Source organism: Notothenia rossii (assembly GCF_949606895.1).
Source record: "Notothenia rossii genome assembly, chromosome: 1".
Lineage (NCBI taxonomy): Eukaryota > Metazoa > Chordata > Actinopteri > Perciformes > Nototheniidae > Notothenia > Notothenia rossii.
The window spans coordinates 52,592,046-52,613,276 of NC_136912.1; the positions used below are offsets into that span (position 1 = coordinate 52,592,046).

Here is a 21,231-nt window from a genome sequence, read left to right on the forward strand (position 1 = left end):
ACCCCTCATTATGGGGGCTCAGCTCCCATTGGCTCCCACATAACTCAAACCCTGCTTTCACAACTTAAATAAAATAGTGTAGCTGTACAGCTCCATCAGAAGACCTCCATCAGAGGACCCATTTTGAAAAACTCATGTACGTTTAAAAGGGTTGTAACTTGCAGTCTGTTCAATAAATCCATGTACACACGTTGTAAGGGAAGTTGCCGTCTTTATTCTCCATCTCTAGCGTACAGTCAACTCTTTTTACTAACCTCGTCAAGCCTGAACCTCCTAGCTTGTCACTTCCGGTTTCCGGATCAGGTATACCAAAATAAGGGTACTGCGTGTAGCAGTATAATTAAACATTACAAAAAGAGTAGATCTACTAAAGTTTCGTACTCAAGTACATGTACAAGTTAGAATGCTCAAAATACATGTCAAAATGTACATAAAGAAATATAAAATAGTTAGTATTGTGATGAGGTGCTGATCTGGAAGTAGAACTAAGCACATATATTTTATTTGGATCTGTATATTTTGAGAAGGCCTGAGGCCTACACCTAATAATAAATTATCAACATATTCATTGCTGAGTAGAGTAACTAATTGACTCAGAATAACCCTACACGTAAACAGCAGCATAAAAACACATCATGGTCGCAAACACAGGTGTTTACACAATATAAGCCCCATTGCAGCACCAGCCATGCAACCTCCCATCACCTAAAACCCCTGACTATTCTCTCAACTCAGTATTTACATTCTTTAATGCAATGAAAATCATTAATATCTTTAAAAACTACAACTCCCATCATATCCGCTGTGTATCGTGATGCAAAAATACACCGTATTTGTAGTATATTTTAGGTATGCAAAGAGGTGTTAAGTTTCTAAAAAATATAGCCTATCTACCGATAGGATCAAATATGAAAGTCAGCCGAATTAGTATTGATAATGCAAGGAGACATATTGTGTGAAGATAAATTGAAGATGTTGTTTAATTGCTGATCTATTTGTTATCCACGTCATATATTCAGTTTCGGTGGCAGTTCTTCCAGTTTGTCCAAAAGTCTTCTAATCAGGGCTCTATAAATAAAGAACTACGGCAGATGTGTGATATTTAATGCAGCCAAATCGTTTATTACAATGCATTTATGTGATGGCTTCCAAAGAGAAAAGCCGGCACACACAGATTAAAGTATGATTTTTTTTTAAAAGATGTTTTGTTTTTCTTATCGTTTCAACTACGACTCCCAATGTGCATTGCGCATCCAATCATCGAGCTTGTTATCTCATTAACTGGGGTCTTCTTCACAACGATAGATGAGGATTATGGGTAGTGTAGGGCTATCCAAAACTCAGAAAAAAACATTTGTTTCTCAGAGGAAAACACAAAAAGATTGTAACAGGAAAAACGGGTGTCTTTTAGTTGATGAATAGAGCAGATATCACTGTGAAATAAATCGACAGTGAGGACAATACTTGCTTCCGGGTGTAAAATTCTCTGTTATCCAATGGGATGGACCCTGGTTTGCCAGGCCAGCGAGAGCTGCGTCCCTAGCAACCACCTTAGTTACTACGAAAAGGCAGAGATCGGAAATACTGTTTTCACGGCGTGAGAGTTGATAATAACTTCACATGGTCAATAGAAATTAGTAAGGCAAGGCAAGGCAAGTTTATATATATATAGCACCTTTCAAAGCAAAGGAAATTCAAAGTGCTTTACAAAAAATAAAAGACATTAAGAAAATGGCGTTTTAAATCAGTCAATAAAAAGAAAAGATAATAAAATAAACATTAAAAGAAAAAATACATGGATAAAAGTTACAGTGAAGATATGAATAGTTCAATTAAAAGCAGCTGCAAAAAGAAAAGTCTTTAGTCTGGATTTAAAAGTAGTAAGAGTTGCAGCGGACCTGCAGGTTTCTGGGAGTTTGTTCCAGATATTTGGAGCATAATAACTGAACGCTGCTTTACCATGTTTAGTTCTGACTCTGGGGACAGAAAGCTGACCAGTCCCTGAAGACCTGAGAGATCTGGATGATTCATAATTTAGCAGGAGGTCAGAAATTTATTTTGGGCCTAAACCATTCAAAGCTTTATAAACCAGCAGCAGTATTTTGAAATCTATTCTTTGACACACAGGAAGCCAGTGTAAAGACTTCAGAACAGGAGTGATGTGATCCACTTTATTAGAGTTAGTGAGAACTCGAGCAGCAGCGTTCTGAATTAGATGCAGCTTTCTAATATATTTTTTAGTGAGATCTGTGAAGACACCATTACAGTAGTCCAGTCTACTGAAGATAAAAGCATGGACAAGTTTTTTCAAATCCTGCTGTGACATTAGTCTTTTAATCCTAAATATATTCTTTAGGTGATAGTAGGCTGATTTAGTAACTGTTTTAATGTGACTGTTGAAACTCAGGTCAGAGTCCATGACCACACCTAGATTTATGGCTTTATCTGTTGTTTTGAACTTTGCAGACTGAAGCTCAGCGCTAACTTTTATACGTTCTGCCTTGGCTCCAAAAACCATTACCTCAGTTTTATCTTTAACTTTAATTTGAGAAAGTTCTGACACATCCAGTCATTGACTTGTTCAATGCACTTACTCAGTGTTTTAATTGGAGAATAGTGTCCTGGTGAAATTGTTATGTAAATGTGTGTGTCACCCGCATAGCTTTGGTAACTTATTTTGTTGTTTTTCATTATCTGAGCCAGTGGTAGCATGTAGATGTTAAAGAGAAGAGGCCCCAGGATGGAGCATTGAGGTACCCCACATGTCATATTTGTCAACTCAGATGTGTAGTTACCTATAGAAACAAAGTTTTTTTGTGTCCTTTAAGTAGGATTCAAACCAGTTTAGAACTGTTTCCAAAAGTCCCACCTGGTTTTCCAGTCGGTCTAGTAATATGTTGTGGTCAACAGTGTCAAACGCAGCACTGAGATCTAATAATACTAACACTGAAGTTCTGTCACTGTCTGTGTTTAAGTGGATGTCATTGAAGACCTTTACAAGAGCAGTCTCAGTGCTGTGGTCTGAAACACATCGAAACAGTTATTTAATTGCAAGAAGTTACTCAACTGTTGAAAAACAACTTTTTCAATGATTTTACCAAAACATGGGAGGTTTGATATGGGCTTGTAATTGTTCATTACTGAAGCATCTAGATTATGCTTTTTTAAGAGCGGTTTAATGACTGCAGTTTTCAAGGCCTGTGGAAAAACACCTGAGTGAAGAAACTTGTTTACTATGTGAAGTAGACCTGAGGCCATACAATGAAAAACATCTTTGAAAAATCCTGTTTGAATAATATCATGGCAGCAGGAGGAGGATTTCAGAAGTTGAATAATGTCCTCTAGGTTTTTATCATTAATCTGATGGAATTGTGTCATGATGTCTGAATTGATATTAGGTGGACACAGGGACAACACATTTGCTGTACCTGATACAGAGGCACTGACTGCTTGTCTGATTTTCTGAATGTTGTCAGTGAAGAAGGCAAAATCATTGCATGCCCTGGTGGTTAGAAATTCAGAGGCTACTGACACTGGGGGGTTAGTTAGTCTGTGGATGGTAGCAAACAAGGCACGTGCGTTGTTTTTGTTTTTGGTAATTATATCAGAGAAGAAAGACTGTTGTGCGTTTTTCAATTCCAAATTATAAAGGCCAAGTCTCTCTTTATAGATTTCAAAGTGAATCTGGAGATTTGTTTTTCGCCACCTACGTTCAGCTTTTCGACACTCTCTTTTTTCTGCTCTCACGGTCATGGCCTTTCTCCATGGAGATATTTTCTTCCCAGTCACTTCCTTTACCTTAGTTGGAGCAATGGCATCTATAACATTTTTTATTTTTGAATTAAAATGATCTACTAGCTCATTTACTGAGATGTTAGTAGGGGCAAGTGTGGAAGAAAAATTCTGAGTAAACATTTCCCTAGTATTTTCAGTTAAATATCGTTTTGTGGTTACCTCTTTTTAAACATGTTTGTGAACAGAAATAGAGCTCTCAAAGAAAACACAGGAATGATCAGAGAGTGCAACATCAGTCACCACAACCTTAGAGATATTCAGACCCTTTGAGATAATTAAGTCCAGAGTGTGCCCCTTATTGTGCGTGGGCTCCGTCACATGCTGAGTCAGTCCATAGTTATCAAGAACACAAAACAGGTCTTTTGCCTCTCTGTCCTGGGGGTTGTCAACATGGATGTTAAAATCACCAACAATGACTAGACGGTCAAAGTCAATACACACTATAGACAGCAGTTCAGTACAGTCATCAAAAAAGCTTGCACAGTATTTGGGTGGTCTATAGATATTTAGGAACAGAGCTCGAGAGGAGCATTTCAGCTGAAGGGCCACATATTCAAAAGAAGCAAAGTTCCCATAAGATGTCTTCCTGCATTGAAGGGAATCATTGAACAAAATAGCAACTCTACCCCCTTTCTTATGCATTCTTTCCTGACTCATAAAACTAAAGTTGGGAGGGGTTGATTCGATAAGAACAGCTGCACTGTTATTTTCTTCAATCCAAGTTTCCGTTAAAAACATAATATCGAGATTGTGCTCAGTGATACAATCATTGATTAAAAATGTTTTACCTTCCAAAGACCTGACATTTAGTAAAGCTAGTTTAAGTTTGTTAAATACACTATCAGTCCAATTTTTTGTGACAAGCTGTGGCTGACATGGAATCACTGCTAAATTGTATAAACTCACACAAAGGTTTGAGCACTTCCTGTTTCTAAGCTGATTCACCGCTCTTAATCTATTACCTATCAACACAGATATCGGCAAAGCTACAGGCAGGCAGGGCCCCGGCATGTCCTGGAAAGAGTTGAGAGTGCCATACGCCCTTGAGCCTGGACCCAGCACATAACAGTTAGAGTTTGTTGCATTTTGTACACACACATCCTTATCAGGCTTCGGAGACTGCAGATGCTTTCTTGAAGGGAGGGGAGGTGGTTGACGTAGGCACGATGATGAAGACAGGGGAGATGGTGCGCGTCTCGGCTTCTGTGATTTTGGTGGGCGTTGTTGAAGGGCGGGGGTAAAGGACATGCTGCCAGGGGGGGGAGGTGGTTGACGTAGGCACGGTGATGAAGACGGGGGAGATGGTGCGCGTCTCTGCGGCGATTTTGGTGGGCGTCGTTGAGGAGCGGGGGTAAAGGACATGCTGCCATCCCTGCGTATCGCCTTAGTTTGGTCTTTGAACTCCAGGAAGGAATTGGTGCCAACCCTCTGTACCTCCTTTGTGTGTTCAATATACAGGACTCAGCCAAGTCAGAGACCATATCCTTGGGAAAACAGAGTACTTTGGTGTTGTTCTTACTACACAGACTTTTTACATCTCTTACAGCAGAGTCACCCAAAATCAGAGTTTCAGTTCCCGTCGTTAGCTTTTCCTCTAGCCTTTTACTTTTGGAGTAGCTATTGGTCCTTACCCTGCTGTGTGAAGAGGACAGGTAATTGAGGTTATCAGAAAGAGATCTCCGGTTCTCGGTCAGCGGAGCGTATCTGTTCTGGATTGGCACACTCTGTGGTTTAGGAGGATTGTTTGTAGTTCTCCCTTTAGCAGCTGTCCATGGCTGTTTCCTAGTAGGAACAGGGGTTGAAGAGGCGCTCTTCCTGTGTGATAACAATGCAGGCCAGCCGGTCGCATCACAGATTTCAGAGCGCTGAGCTCTGCCTGTTGTCCGTCCTCCCAAATCCCATGGAAATGATTTATTCTTCGGCCTTGCACCCAGAGAGTTCGAGGGAGGACTACCACTTGTAGATTTATTACCCAGTACACAGCCCTCCTGTTCCTTGGAATCCTTGTAGCTGCTAACTAGCTTTGAGTTAGCATGCCTTTGTCCATTATTTTGCAACACTGGTAAAGTGGTGTCATTCCAGCCTAGTCCATTCACTTCCATGTTAACTTCCAACCATTGCATTTTCATTTCCAACACGGCAATCTTCTGTAGAAGTTTGTGGAAGTCATCTGTAGAGAACGGAGGCATTTTGCTGCTAACTAGCTTAAGCTAAATAGCATGCAGTACCAGGCTTTAGCTGTTGCTTGGCCACGCTACTGTAAGACTGAGGTCGTCGTAAAAATATTGAAATATGGCTGAAACCCTCCATCTATTTACAAAGAATAACTGTCCCAGTGAATGTCCAGGAGCCGCTGCTCGAAGTTTTCAGAAAAGAAAAATAGAAAAACAGCATAAAAAAGTAAGCAGAGGCAAATGCAAGCAGAAAATCGTCTGCACTGTAAGAAGGCTGCACATACCTTCCCACCTAGTAGGGGGAAAGACGTAGAAATCTTACAATTTCAGGGGGTGCGCGCAGAGCAACCTCTATAGTTTACATATGTAGTATTTACACAAATATGTGTTGCCACAATTACAATCATTGGTGCGTCGTGGAACGGAGTTTCTATTTTCTAAGTGGATGCATTAAAATGATTTCAATTAATATAGGGATTCAAGTCTTTTGTTTGGTGACAGTGTAATAACCGTAATAATGTGCAGCGAGACGGTCATTATTGAAAAAATTACTTCAGGCTGATCAAGATCCTCCACTTCGTCTCATGCTCCGTGATCACCCTGTCAGTTGTTCTTTTTTCAATAATGCCCGCCTCGCTGCATTTATAGGCAGAAATAAGTTTAAATATCAAATTGAATTAACTACGGTGGAACAGAAACATCTACCTTTAGAGAATGTGGAACTATATGGTGATATAACTATTAGTCACAGTGACTGATTGGCCTCCCTCCCACCTTGTTGGAGCTCCTGCAGGGTGAAGGAGGTGATGGGGAGGCTCCTCTGCAGCAGCTCCGCTCCTGTGTCCGTGTAGCGGCTCTTCTCCGAGCTGTAGATGCCGTTGATCAGACTCCCGTGAGCCGGCGGCTGCACCACCGTGAAGGTCAGGGTGTCCAGAGGGGAGTCCAGATCAAAACCGTTCAGAATAGACGGAGTCAGCTGCCTCATCCCGCCCTCGTTCACCTGCAGGAGATGAAGAATGGGGATAACTCCACAGAGCGCCCCATGAGGCTGGATTGAGGAAAACATGTTTCAGATACAGGCCGACCTCCATCAGACGACCCATTTTGAAAAACTCATGTGCGTTTATCGTGCTTCTATGCAAATAATGTTTCCTTGCCAGTATTAGGTTTGTGGCCTACACTATTTCAACCAATGTCAACAATACTCATACTTACCCTTAACCTAACTTATATGTTTGTAAACGTAAGCAAAGAAGTTAACGTTAGTGCAGGAAAATAAAATCAAAAAGCTTAATGTAAACATTTTAGCAACATTAGCTTGCTATAGACATTAGCAGAGTATTGGCTGACGTTACTAAACTAATAAGGTTAGATAAAGTTAAGGTAAACATTTGTCTTAAAAGAAACAAAGTAAGAAAAGTTAGTCTTGAGGTGCACGTACCGTGAAGTTGGCGAGCAGAAGGGAAGGCGTTTCATCATTGGTTGGACTGATGATGATGTAAAAGGGGACGGGGGCGGAGCGGTGCAACCCATCACTTACACTGATGGACAGCTGGTCGATAGTTGGCTCCGCCCCTTTGCTTTCTGATTGGACGTAGTTGATTAAACCCATGGTCAGGTGGACAAGACTGAAGGATTCTACGAAAAACAAATAAATACGCCAGGTTAAGGTCGGTTAAACGCTCAACACATACGTATGAGAGGCCGTACAGACCGTAATTCATACTGGTCCTCTCACGCACATACATTCTCTTTTTACATACATATATTTTCACTCTCACACACGTATATATTTACACTCACACATTCATACATTCTGCTCTCATATTATCATATTTCAATGCACACATTCTTACATTGTCACTCACACATTTATAAGTTTTTCACAATTTTTTTAATTTTAAACTAATACCGAGTCCAGAAGTGTCAGTTTTATTAAGAACTTGCGGTAAAAAATATTAAAAAAAAAAAATGAAGAGCAGCTGATTTAAAAAAACAAAGTGGAGAGACGGCTGAGTGACCGCAGTGCAGAATCGCTGTATAGTTTAAATCTCCTAACAATGTTGTCCATTTTAGACATAGACTTAATAACATGAATTTTCTGGGCTCAATGTGTGTCTTGGCCGTTTTCGTTGTGATCGCTAAATTCATCTACACTGAACAAAAATATAAACGCAACACTTTTGTTTTTGCTCCCATTTTTCATGAGATGAACTCAAAGATCTAAAACATTTTCTACATACACAAAATAACCATTTCTCTCAAATATTGTTCATAAATCTGAAAAGATCTTTGATAGTGAGCACTTCTCCTTTGGCGAGAAAATCCATCCCACCTCACAGGTGTGGCATATCAAGATGCTGATTAGACAGCATGATTATTTCACAGGTGTGCCTTAGGGTTGCCACAATAAAAGGCCACCCTTAAACATGCATTTTTGCTTTATTGGGGGGGTCTGGGGGGGTCCTAAAACCAGTCAGTATCTGTTGTGAGGGTTAGGATTAGGGTTAGGGTTAGGGTAATGTTGTGTATCGAGTGGCCCATGGTGGTGGTAGGGTTATGGTATGGGCAGGAGTATGTTATGGACGACGAACACAGGCCACTCGATTCACAACATTACCCTAACCCTAACCCTAACCCTAACCCTAACCCTAATCCTAACCCTCACACCAGATACTGACTGGTTTTCGGACCCCCCCAGACCCCCCCAATAAAGCAAAAATGCATGTTTAAGGGTGGCCTTTTATTGTGGCCACCCGAAGGCACACCTGTGAAATAATCATGCTGTCTAATCAGCATCTTGATATGCCACACCTGTGAGGTGGGATGGATTTTCTCGGCAAAGGAGAAGTGCTCACTATCACAGATCTTTTCAGATTTATGAACAATATTTGAGAGAAATTGTTATTTTGTGTATGTAGAAAATGTTTTAGATCTTTGAGTTCATCTCATGAAAAATGGGAGCAAAAACAAAAGTGTTGCGTTTATATTTTTGTTCAGTATAGTTTCCCCTTGTTTATAATATTTTCAACGTTCCAGGCAAACGAGTGCTTTTGTTTTGAAATCACTTCCGCAAGTTTTGCATTTCGTATAAACATGAGCATTAAAATATATGAATATGAGAACAAAATGTAAAAATGTGTGAGTGAAAAACTTATAAATGTGTGAGTGACAATGTATGAATCTGTGCATTGAAATATGATAATATGAGAGCAGAATATATGAATGTGTGAGTGTAAATATATACGTGTAAGATTGAAAATGTATCTATGTAAAAGGAGAATTTACGTGTGTGAGAGTGAATATGTATGAATGTAAAAGGAGAATGTACGTGTGTAAGAGTGAACATATATGTATGTAAAAGGAGAATGTATGTGTGTAAGAGTGAAAATATATGTATGTAAAAGGAGAATATATGTGTGTAAGAGTGAAAATATATGTATGTGAAAGGAGAATGTACAGTATGTGCGTGAGAGGACCAGTATGAATTACGGCTTGTATGGCCCCTCATACGCACAAGCACACGCACACACACAGACACACACACACACACACACACACACACACACACACACACACACACACACACACACACACACACACACACACACACACACACACACACACACACACACACACACACACACACACACACAGACACACACACACACACACACACACACACACACACACACACACTCACCAACTGGGACTCCTACGTTGCTCTTCTCGGAGCCTAGCGTCGGCAGGGTGTTTTCCAGGTAGCCGTGCAGGGGAGGAGTCTCCAGGTGAAAGGTCAGCTGATCGGGGGGGCTGTCAGGGTCTGAGGCTGCCAGGAACCCCCCACAAAGACAGGAAGAAGAGCCCTCATCCACCATCAACATGGACGCACCTGCACCACACAACAGTGACATAAATCCACCATATTTTATTGCTTATTTTCACAAAAAACTGAAGAAAAACTTTAAAGACACGCAAATAGTTAGTACATTTGCTGATAGCAAAAGCCAAGAAGAGATGCAGATAATGGCAGAATAAAGTAGAGTATCAGTATTGTCCTTTAACATTCTTTAAGATTCACTTATTGTAAGTATTACATTGTTATTATTATTTTTGGGATAAAAAAATTCCTTTGGACCTTCGTCCATGCTGCCAATAATCCCGGTTTATGTAATAATTGTATATGTGTATGTATCGATTGTGGAAATATGTGTTAGCACAATGATAAACAGTCCTGGATCTTGCTAAGATATAAAACAAGGTAAAGCTGGTTTCCTCGTGTTCCGCCTTGCTAATGAGTAAGAACTCAGCGTCTTTATTCACTGCTAATAAATTAAACCAAGAAACACCACATACACACCACCACCTAACCACCCCCACCCCCATACACACCCTACACTGCTGGGTGGTGATGGTGTGAATTAATGGGTAAATATTCTAGGATTAGAGAATTATCCTGGTGCTGGTATTGCCTCAGTAATCCGGCTAGCGAAAGGCTCGTAGACATTGTCACCGAGGGATGAGCCTCTTTCTGCTTTTGTTCTGAGAAGGTTCACTCTCTCCTGGGAACAACACACACACACACACACACACACACACACACACACACACACACACACACACACACACACACACACACACACACACACACACACACACACACACACACACACACACACACACACACACACACACACACACACACACACACACACACACACACACACACACACACACACACACACACACACACACACGCACACGCAATCTGCAGACGATTAGACTCTGGACAAGGAAAAACACACGTGCTGACAAAAGTATTTTGGGAAAAAATTGTTTAATTAATAATTGAGATACATTAGCTCCAAGTTTCAGGAAGTTTCTAGAAATATGCTTCCCTATGGAGGTAGGAATAAGGAGGTATAATTATGTAGAATCAATGAAAAATGGTTGAGAATGGTTGTTTTGCAGATATTATGTATCAGTATTTTAACTTTGAATGAAAAGTCGACATAAAAGACTGGATGTTCGCGTTATGGAACAACATAACAACTACTTTAAGGGTTGTCCAAAGTGTTTTAGTTGTTTAGCTTTTAGGGTTTTTCGAATAGTTCAATTTAAATGTGGTCTAAATACTTGTCTTACATACTATTGCAACTCATTTTGCAATTGTTGCTGACTGGACGGAAGGGAAACACAAATGCAAATGAATACCTGTTTTGCAATAATTTTGGGCCAAAGAATTTGACTATGATGGGAAAGACATACAAATATTTGATATTATTTGATCACATCTTTTGTCAGGATAAAGCAGTTTATAACAATAACTCATAATGGTATAATTAATCTAGTTAAAATAGGGCAGTGGTTCAATGCAACAAAAAATCATTACTCGTCTTAGATCTGTGGTACTTTTCTCCTTATGCTACACACAGATGTAGCACTTAATTTCAGACTCCAGTTTACAGCTTCCTGCCTACGACCTGCTTAAAACCAGTATAGAGGAATGTTAAGCCCTCCCACTATTTTCCAAGAGGGCGTTGCCAGATTTTCAATTTCAGGTTTTAACCAGGAGATGGCGCTTCATTCACAAATACAGAAAGACAAGTTTCATGGACTTGCAGTTGTGTTTTGAAAAGCATTTGAACACATCAATATTTTAGATCAACTAAAGTATATCTAATCTTGTAATTCAAAAATATATAGTCTTTATGTATTAAATAATCATAATAATAATGTAAATGTTTACATTACACTTCTTTATTTGTTATGCTCATACTTTTACCTTTACAATCGTTTGCTTTAATATGCAGTATATTTTTTGTATATTTTTGTGTTTGCTTCCTCCTGCTCCCTTTCGGACACATACTGTATGATTTATTATTATTATGAATATGAAGATATTATTAAGATAAGATAAGATGTTACTTTATTGATTGAACCTTTTAGTTTAGAGTGTGCTGTCCTACGGTAATTCAGAAGGCTCACAGGTCACATTCCGACCATTATTTAAAACAATAGGTGCTTTCACACCGTCTACAGCTTGATTTGTATAGAGGGAGCTCTGTGGCTGAACTGCCAGCGATTAGGTGTGGCGCATTTATCATAGGTGATCAGAGCTAACTGCCTGCCGTCAGATATCATTTAAAAAACAGATCTGATTTTAAGACTATTTCTGCGCTCATAAAGAATGATAAGAATAAGAGTAATGCGTATTGAACTGGTTTCATAAATTAGTGAGTTTATTTAACACTAGATCCGCCAATCGGGTCAATTTGTGTGATGTGTGTTGTGTGTGTGCAATGTAACTTTTTTTCAATAAAATATTAAAGTCTCCCAGTCCGTGACTTTTCCTGAAAGTGTGTTATGTAGCACCCTATGTTGTTAAAAATTGCATTCTAATAGCGGGATTTGACGGGTTTAGGTAGGCCTATACAAAAGCCTCTGGCGGTTCTAGTGTTAAGGTAATTAGGTACAGTAGAAGCCCTTTTTTTATTTAGCAGTTGAACATAAAAGTCAACTAACTGAGGGTCACTTGCAATGACAGTGTTGTGTCTAACTGTAAGCTTGTAACTCAGAGTAACCTACAGTTAATTTAGCTGCTGGAAAAGAAAGATCAGGGGGGAGGGGGGGAGAGAGCTGTGGTTGATGAGCCATTAGTTGTGTAAATACACAGCTGAGTGCTGCCGTTTCATTCAGACTGTTTAAAAAACGGGAACAACGGACTATTTTTCAAGATAAAGATCCCTCCGCTACGCTTTGGGATCCTGATCTGCCGACGAGGCTCCATTAAAATATAACTATTTTTAGTGAATTACTGAGTGTAGGCACGTTAATAACGTTTTAATGAAGTTGAATACAGTATATTCATATTTGTCAGTGATTTCATGTCAATTGTGTGTGTGTGTGTGTGTGTGTGTGTGTGTGTGTGTGTGTGTGTGTGTGTGTGTGTGTGTGTGTGTGTGTGTGTGTGTGTGTGTGTGTGTGTGTGTGTGTGTGTGTGTGTGTGTGTGTGTGTGTGTGTGTGTGTAGAGGTGTGTCTGGTTAAAACACTTTCATGAAGTGAAGGAGGTTTTCCTTCTATAAAACAGCTGTGGGCAGCAGTAAGTGTCACGGACATGAATTCATAGATCAAGGCAGACTGGTGCACACACTCTCCTGTCCTGCCAGGCGACATGCCCGTTCTAAGCCGTGTGCCTCACTCCTCACATCCCTAGCTGCATCCCCACAAAGTTTTGTTACATCGTTTCAGATGTTATGTTTCAGTTGTGCTCTGTCTATATTCAGTGATGCAAACTTGTCACCTTTCGGCGAAATTTGCCGTTTTGAATCCAAAATAGGTCGTTTGTGTGATTCATGTAGTTCTGCAATAAAAATATTTTTGGGGTATGGGGGGGTCTGGGACCCGGAGTAATCTGCGGCCGTGAGCAGCACGCATGGTGTTATTTTTTTATATATTCTAATGAAGTGCGAGCTGTGTGCTCGAGTCTTCCTGCCTGTCGGCTCTGCTCTCATGGATGTATTATAAGGCTCTGCTGCTCCGAGATGATGGTCTAGCTTCAGCAGTTAACGCTGGTGAACAGCTGTTAGAACGGGCCGTTCAGGTGTTCAGAGCGGAGCGGCAGAGCGTGATGTGAACTGAAAAGTTTTTCTGTGGCAATATTATTTAAGGAATCGTTGAGCTAGCTAGCTAGCATACATTGTCACTATCTGCTAACGTTATCTTTAGCCTTCTATTTCTAATGGTTTTTTTCATAGGCTATAAACAGAGGTGGTATATATATATATATATATATATATATATATATATATATATATATATATATATTGTACTTGAGTAAAAGTAGAAGCACTCAGGTCTTGTACTTGAGTAAAAGTAGAAGTACTCAGATCTTGTAGTTGAGTAAAAGTAATAGTCCCAGAGTGTAGGAATACTCTGTTACAGTAAAAGTCCTGCATTCAAAATGCTCCTCAAGTAAAAGTAAAAAAGTATTATCATCAAAATATAGTTAAAGTAGCGACAGTAAAAGTAGTCATTGTGCAGATTGGTCCATTTCAGAATAACATATATGTTTTATAATGATTGATCATGAAAGTGTTCTCAAAGCTGGTAAAGGTGCAGCTAGTCTGAATGACTTTGTATACTGCAGGGTAGCTTGTGGATTTACTCCAGGTGGAACCAAAGTCTGATTTAACACTTGATTATATTTCCCATCATTCATCCACATCTGTAAAGTAACTAAAGGTATTAAATACATGTAGGGGAGTAGAAGTACACCATGTACCTCTGAACTGTAGTGGAGTAGAAGAACAAAGTAGCAAAACATTGAAATACTTATAGTCCAGCGGCATAGCAGACCAATTGTTCAAATTGTTCTAAAAGCACCAAAATTGGCACACATGTAGATTAATACATTCTGAACAATTTTGGATATGGAGGCATTCAAGATTCTCCCAGTAGCAGATTTGGCCATTTAAAATGGCCGCTATTTACCATTAGCGTCATTGAATATGTACCATAATTTGTCTTTTTGTGGATGCTAGATAAGAGGTGATAAGTGTGCTAGAGGTGATAAGTATTGTACAATTACACATACTTGTGTGCTTACCAAATATTGATGATAGCCATTTTGACAAAATGGCTACCATTTTACAAGAAAAATGAATTTTGCAGCGGCAGCAGTGGTGGCAGTGACGGCGGCTGCAGTAATAGTATAGTGTTGGTAGTCATGGTACTTGTAGTAGTAGGTTGTGGTAGTGGTTACAGTGGTGTTGTGTGTCTTTGCAGGTGAGGCTTTGATGGCCATTCAACTGGTGGTGGATTACAGCAGCAGCAGCAGCAGCAGCACCACCTGACATCAGAGACGCGTTGTCAGAACTGCAGCCATGGCAAAGAAGTTCCAACTGGTCGATACTTTTGAGCAACGTACTCCCACAACACTTCCTGAGACAAACTGGAAGCTGTGTCTTGTATGTCAAGAGGAGACAACAGAGTCACTTGTCTGCCCAGTACTGTCTAAACGCCGAGACCCTGGGAGTGGATACACGACAATGGCTGCAAACTTGGTCAAGTTTGATGAACTAGGAAAACTGCCAAGAACTGTTCAGTTACAGAGACTAGATGAAGGACAAGGTGTTGAGGCGACAATGGTTGCCCACCAGGCCAAGTGGCATAAAACATGTATGCTCCAATACAATAACACAATGCTACGAAGAGCAGAGAAGAGACCCATCGCAAGCAGCTCAGCAGTTGGTAGGAGTGACGATGTCCCAGGCAAGCGCACCAGATCACTTTCTTCAGAAGCCACTACCAGTGACGCCTCCTGCTTTTTCTGTGGAGAGTCTGGCACAGAGACCCTACATGAAGTATTAACCTTCCAGGTTGACACACGCGTACGGAAGTGTGCAGCGCAAGTTGGGGACAATGAACTCCTGGCCAGGCTCAGCATGGGTGATATGGTGGCTCTGGAGGCCAAGTACCATTCCAAGTGTTTGTTGGCTCTTTACTATCGTGCAAAGACCACTGTAGAAGCCGAGCAGAAAACTGACCATGAAGGTGTGATGTCAAGAATCGTACTGGCTGAACTGGTCCTGTATATCGAGGAAACCCACCTAGAAGAGGGCATCGCCCCAGTCTTCAGACTCGCAGATCTTCCAAAGCTATACACGACAAGAATGGAACAGCTCGGGGTTGCTTTGTGCAAGAAAGTTAATAGCACAAGGCTGAAAGAGCGCCTGCTAGCCCAGTTACCAGGCCTGAGAGCCCAGAGTAAAGGCCGAGATGTTCTACTAGCGTTTGATGAAGACATTGGTGAAGCGCTAGGCAAAGCCTGCGAGCAAGACTGTGACACTGAGGCAGTTCACCTTGCGCGTGCTGCACAGATAGTTCGTCGATATATGTTTGAAGACACTGACCGATTCAGTGGATCATTCCAAGGCGGTTGTCAGGAGGACTCTGTGCCAAACGTACTAGTTGCAATGATAAATATGGTGCTGGATGGCCCCAGCATCAAGAACCAAAGCCATTCAAAGCGGTAATCGTACAGATGCTGAAGCCGGGTACTGCCAAGACGTTCGAGGAATATGCACAGCAAGTGTTCATCCCATACGTTGTACGACAGCTCCAACATGTATCACGTCTTGACCTTGTGTGGGACAGCTACAGAGCAGATTCCCTGAAGGCATCAACCAGAGAACAGCGTGGAAAGGGAGTACGTAGGCGTGTTGTCGACTCGGCAGTCATACCAGGAAATTGGCAAAGTTTCCTGCGAGTTGATAGCAACAAAGTGGAGCTCTTCAGCTACCTCTCCACCATGCTTGCAGAGTCCTTTCAAGAAGAAGGCAAGGAACTGGTGGTCACTGATGGGGAGCAGGTGATCTGTGTTCCACAGCAAGAGGACGTCAACTCACTCGCACCATGCAACCAAGAAGAGGCAGACACTCGCATGATGCTACATGTAGCACATGCTGCACAACATGGCCACCACCAGATACAGGTTCGAACCGTAGACACTGACGTCGTGGTCCTAGCAGTGATGGTAGTCCAGAAACTACCAGCTGGAGACGAACTCTGGGTAGCCTTTGGGACAGGCAAGAACTACTGCTACATTGCAGCCCATGAAATAGCTTCCTCCCTTGATCCAGAGAAGACATGTGCTCTTCCAATGTTTCATGCCATCACAGGGTGTGATACTGCGTCAGCCTTCGTCGGACATGGGAAGAAATCTGCCTGGGCAACATGGAACTCGCTGCCAGAACTCACTGATGCCCTGCTGAGTCTGGCAAATGCACCCACAAGCCTCCAAGAGGACACAATGCATGCCATCGAGAGGTTTGTAATACTCCTGTATGACCGCACAAGCAAATGCAAGGAAGTCAACAAGGTGAGAAAGAAGCTCTTTGCAAAGAAGAGCTCTGTTCAGAACATCCCGCCAACCTACGCTGCTCTGGAGCAGCACATGTGAAGAGATCTGCCCTTCAGGGTGGTCATGTCTGGGGCCAGGCATTGGTACCAGAGCCCGTGCTCCCTCCACCAACAGACTGGGGCTGGCATCTGAGTGATGATGGGCCCTACACACCACTCTGGACCACACTCCCTGAGGCATCCAAGACCTGCTATGAGCTGGTGTCTTGCGGATGCAAGAAAGGCTGCAGAAACCGCTGCAAGCACAAGAAGGCTTCACTGCAATGCACCGGTCTGTGTTTCTGTGAAGGCGAATGCCAGTAGATTAGGACAGATAACTTGCTAGCTAACATTATGATCTGTAGACATTCATAATCCTGGTGACCAGATTTGAAAAGCTCAGATTCATAATTAACAGGATGGACGCTACTAGTTATAGTGTGGCAAAAGCTACGTTATTGTATTACATGTATGTACTGCAGGATTACACAATACTAAAAGTTATTGTATTGGCAACTGTTTATTGTGTCCTCTTCTTGAATCCACTTAGATTTGTTCATTTATATTAGATCTATCCATAAATGTATAACTGTAAGTACTGTGCCTAGAGACTGGGCTTTTGGTCGACTATATAACTACAATCTGACCATACTGTAAACTCCCCGTACTCTGTGTATTATTTTGACTACCATTCCATTGCAATTTTGCCAGCAATTTGAACTAAAAAAGCAACTTGAGCAATTAAAGTGTGTTCCTGAAATCAGGTACTGGTTATTAGAGGTATTATGTCATCGAATGTTGAAATCTTCATCAAATTTCCACTTTTTCCACAAAATGGCGGCCAGTTTGGGGGCCATTTTTGAGAAGATTTATCTAAATATCTGTTAAACACTTATTGATGTTAATTCTGATGTAAAAAAAATGAATTTTGGCCCATCTAGCACCATACTAACGAGACATAATGAAGTCTATGTAATGACGCTAATGGATATGATAAAGATATGGCGGCCATTTTTCAAAATGGCCGCCATATCTTCCACAGGGCTAATCTGGAATGCCTCCATATCCAAAAATGTTCAGAATATATTAATCTACATGTGTGCCAATTTTGGTGCGTTTAGAACAATTTGAACAATTGGTTTCGTATTTTTTACTATGCCGCTGGAATATTAAATAAAGTACAAGTATCTCAAAATGGTGCCCAAGTATAGTACTTGTTGAGTTTATGAACTTAGTTACTTTACACCATGTGGCTATAAAGATAAAAAGACTTAAGCCTTACACAGAGGCATGAAAATACATTTTCAAAATGCTCAACAGTGCTGCCAAAATTATAAACTGACTGCTACACAATTAAAATAAATGCTTTTATATATTTCTATTAGATGTGACTCTTTGACATTTCTGTTATTATTAACACTGCTGCTTTAGTTGTTCTGACTGCTAAAATCCTCTGTTATTCCTCATTTTAAAGCTGATATTCAGTGGGGTGGGGGAGACGGGGGCTCGGATCCTTGTCACATTTTTCATACAGATGAGTTTGCATCCCAAAGCCTCAGTCACCTTAATTCCTGTAATAAAAACAACTCAGGTCAGTAACACTCAAAGCTAAATGTGCAATACCATGTTCAGCTATGTTACAATTTATAATGTTATTGTTGTTACATCAGAAGATGTACATATTGGAATGATTTCTTAACTTACAGTAGACTATTTTTTACAATGTGTGTTCGAAGGATTTACTAAATTACTATGAATATTGTCATTGTTGAAGGCTTTTAGAGAAGGATGAACTATAAGCCTGAATTACATAACATTTTATACCTAAAAACATAAAATCCACAATAAATAAATCACAATTATTGTAGTTATTTTTACCTCCTGTATTGCTTTCAACCCACCAGCTTGTATGGTGTTGTTACGTCACTAACTGTAAGCTTGTCACATACAGTCTATGGTCACTCAGAGTAACCTACAGTTAATTTAGCTGCTGGAGAAGAAAGATCAGGTGGGGAGGGGGGAGAGAGCTGCCGTTTCATTCACACTGTTTAAAAAACGGTAACAACGGACTATTTTTCTTAGCGGATGCATGTCAATTTAAATCAATACAACTATTTTTTAAATCAATAAAAACATTTTCTAAATCCATAAAAGCATTTAAATTAATATTGGGAGTCATGTCGTTACTTTGTTGAGAGTGTGGCCATGTAATAAGCGGGATAATTTGCAGCGACTTGTTCCTTATGGGGGAAAATAACACCCGTCATCCAGATCAGGATCCCTCAGCTACGCTTTGGGATCCTGATCTGCTGACAAGGCTCCATTAAAATATAAATATTTTTAGTGAATTACTGAGTTTAGGCACGTTAATAACGTTTTAATGAAGTTGAATACAGTATATTCATATGTTTCAGTGATTTCATGTAAATTCGGCGAACATAAACATAAATGATCTTGGTGAAGATGATGATTAAATTATGATTAAAAATCGAGAGCCGGGCATTTCCTCCCGTTCGTTTTTTTCGACAAACAACATTATTTTCTTAAATAACAACATGGTGATGTTTTGTAAATGATTACATGTTTCTTATTTAGCACAGAGTATGATATCCGTGACATATGGATCTTAACAAAGTTCCGCTGTACTGTACTGTATCTGACTTTATTTCACATGAGCTCCAGTGTGGAACCCCACTGCACCCCCTGGTGGATCAATGATCCATTGCAGCTGGCTTCATTATAATTACATTTATCTATCACGGGGGCGGTCTCAAGTCAAGCTGGAGGTTTTCCCTTGAGCGAGGGCAGATCACGTACCAATCGCAGCCCTCGCGTTTCAAACTGTCTGAAATGAATCGCTACATCTGTACGCTTTAGTTACTTGACAAAAAAAAGATGTTATACAAAAAACATCTCAACAGTTATTAAACTACACAACAGTGTATACAAATAGCTGAAACTTATTTTGATGGTTTGAATTCATAATGAATTTTACATTTAAATAATTTCATGGTTTCAGCTTCCATAATGTTACAGTTTACCGCTTTTCCTTTTCAAATTGATTATGTAACGTTACTAATGTTAGTAGAAGTACATAATAATAATATGTAATAAGTACATAATAAGTTAGTAGAAGATGTCTCTTTGGGCTCTTGGTAATTGTGTGTTATTTCTCACTATTTTAACAAACCTCAGATTGATCCATAATGGAAATAGTTTGTTCTTAATAGTTTAAAATAAGCCCAACATCAACCAAATTTAACAGCAAAAGAAAGTGGCATTATTATTATTTATGTCTTTTGATATAATAGAATATAATAAGAGTCACTTGGTACCTTTTATAGTGGTAATATGTAAACTAAATTTTCCTGATTATAATTACATAACTCAAAGATTTGCACTTACTAACAGTATGGTAATAGTACTGTTACTTAAAGGGGACCTATCATGCAAAAGGACATGTTTGATGTCTTTTATACATAAATATTTGTCCCCTGTGTGTCGGAGAACTCACGCAGCGTCAGCAAATAAAACCCTCTCTCCTACACTCCTACCCAAATCTCTAAAAACGGGGCTACAACGGAGCTGATCCAGATTTGCGTCCGATATGACGTAATATCGGAAATGTAGGCTGGCTTTACACCCACGGCCCTATCAGAAACGTTGCTATCAGAAACAATGCCCTACTGTTTTTGACGTAATATGGTCGGTGCATCGCTAACACTCAGAGCTAACCTGTACGGCACAGAGCATGAGTTTGAAGAAGCAGGAAATAAAAAGGAACTCACCTTGTGACTAGAGAGAAAGCCTTTGAGCTCCATACTGTTTCAGAAATAATCTTTGATAATCCATGATATGGCGTTTCATCACCGCAGTATCTGCCGGTAGCATCTCTCGCATGAGCTCAGCCCCCTCCTTTTTTATTTTGTATTCCTTTTTTGTTTTTTAAAAAGCTTTATAGATGATAGTAACACCTACGTTACTTCCGGGCAAAAATTACGTCCCCGCCCACTTTTTGGGGAAAAAAACGCTGTCATTCGAATGGCGGTCAATACAAATTCTGAAGTTTTTGCCAATCCGATCAAACATTTTTGAAAACCGTGGATGTTTGGATCTTCAAAGAGCCCGATTGCGATGGCCAGTAAGGCAAACAATTAAATTAAATCATTCAAAATCAACAATCGGGCTCGATAACAACAGGAAGCACTACCAACAGGCTCTCAGACTCCCCTCCACTTGCCATTGTTTCTACACGGACCACTATTGCGGTAAGCATGTTGTAACTTCCGGTTGTTGTTGTCATCTCCGGGTATCCCGTGTGCCTGTTCTGTTGCTGATAGCTTATTATCTTAACTTAAT

At 40.4% G+C, this 21,231-nt stretch overlaps 1 protein-coding gene across 1 annotated transcript in view; it reads right to left on the reverse strand.

The window, feature by feature from the left end:
- The window catches only part of frem1b (Fras1 related extracellular matrix 1b), a 273,903-nt gene that overhangs the window by 168,072 nt on the left and 84,600 nt on the right, over positions 1 to 21,231 (reverse strand). Inside the window, exons 18-20 of the mRNA XM_079670558.1 lie at positions 9,673 to 9,861; positions 7,411 to 7,607; positions 6,744 to 6,969 (exon numbers count right to left, since the gene is read on the reverse strand). Of these exons, the coding sequence (XP_079526684.1) occupies positions 6,744 to 6,969; positions 7,411 to 7,607; positions 9,673 to 9,861 (612 nt within the window). The remainder of the gene's footprint in view (positions 1 to 6,743; positions 6,970 to 7,410; positions 7,608 to 9,672; positions 9,862 to 21,231) is intronic.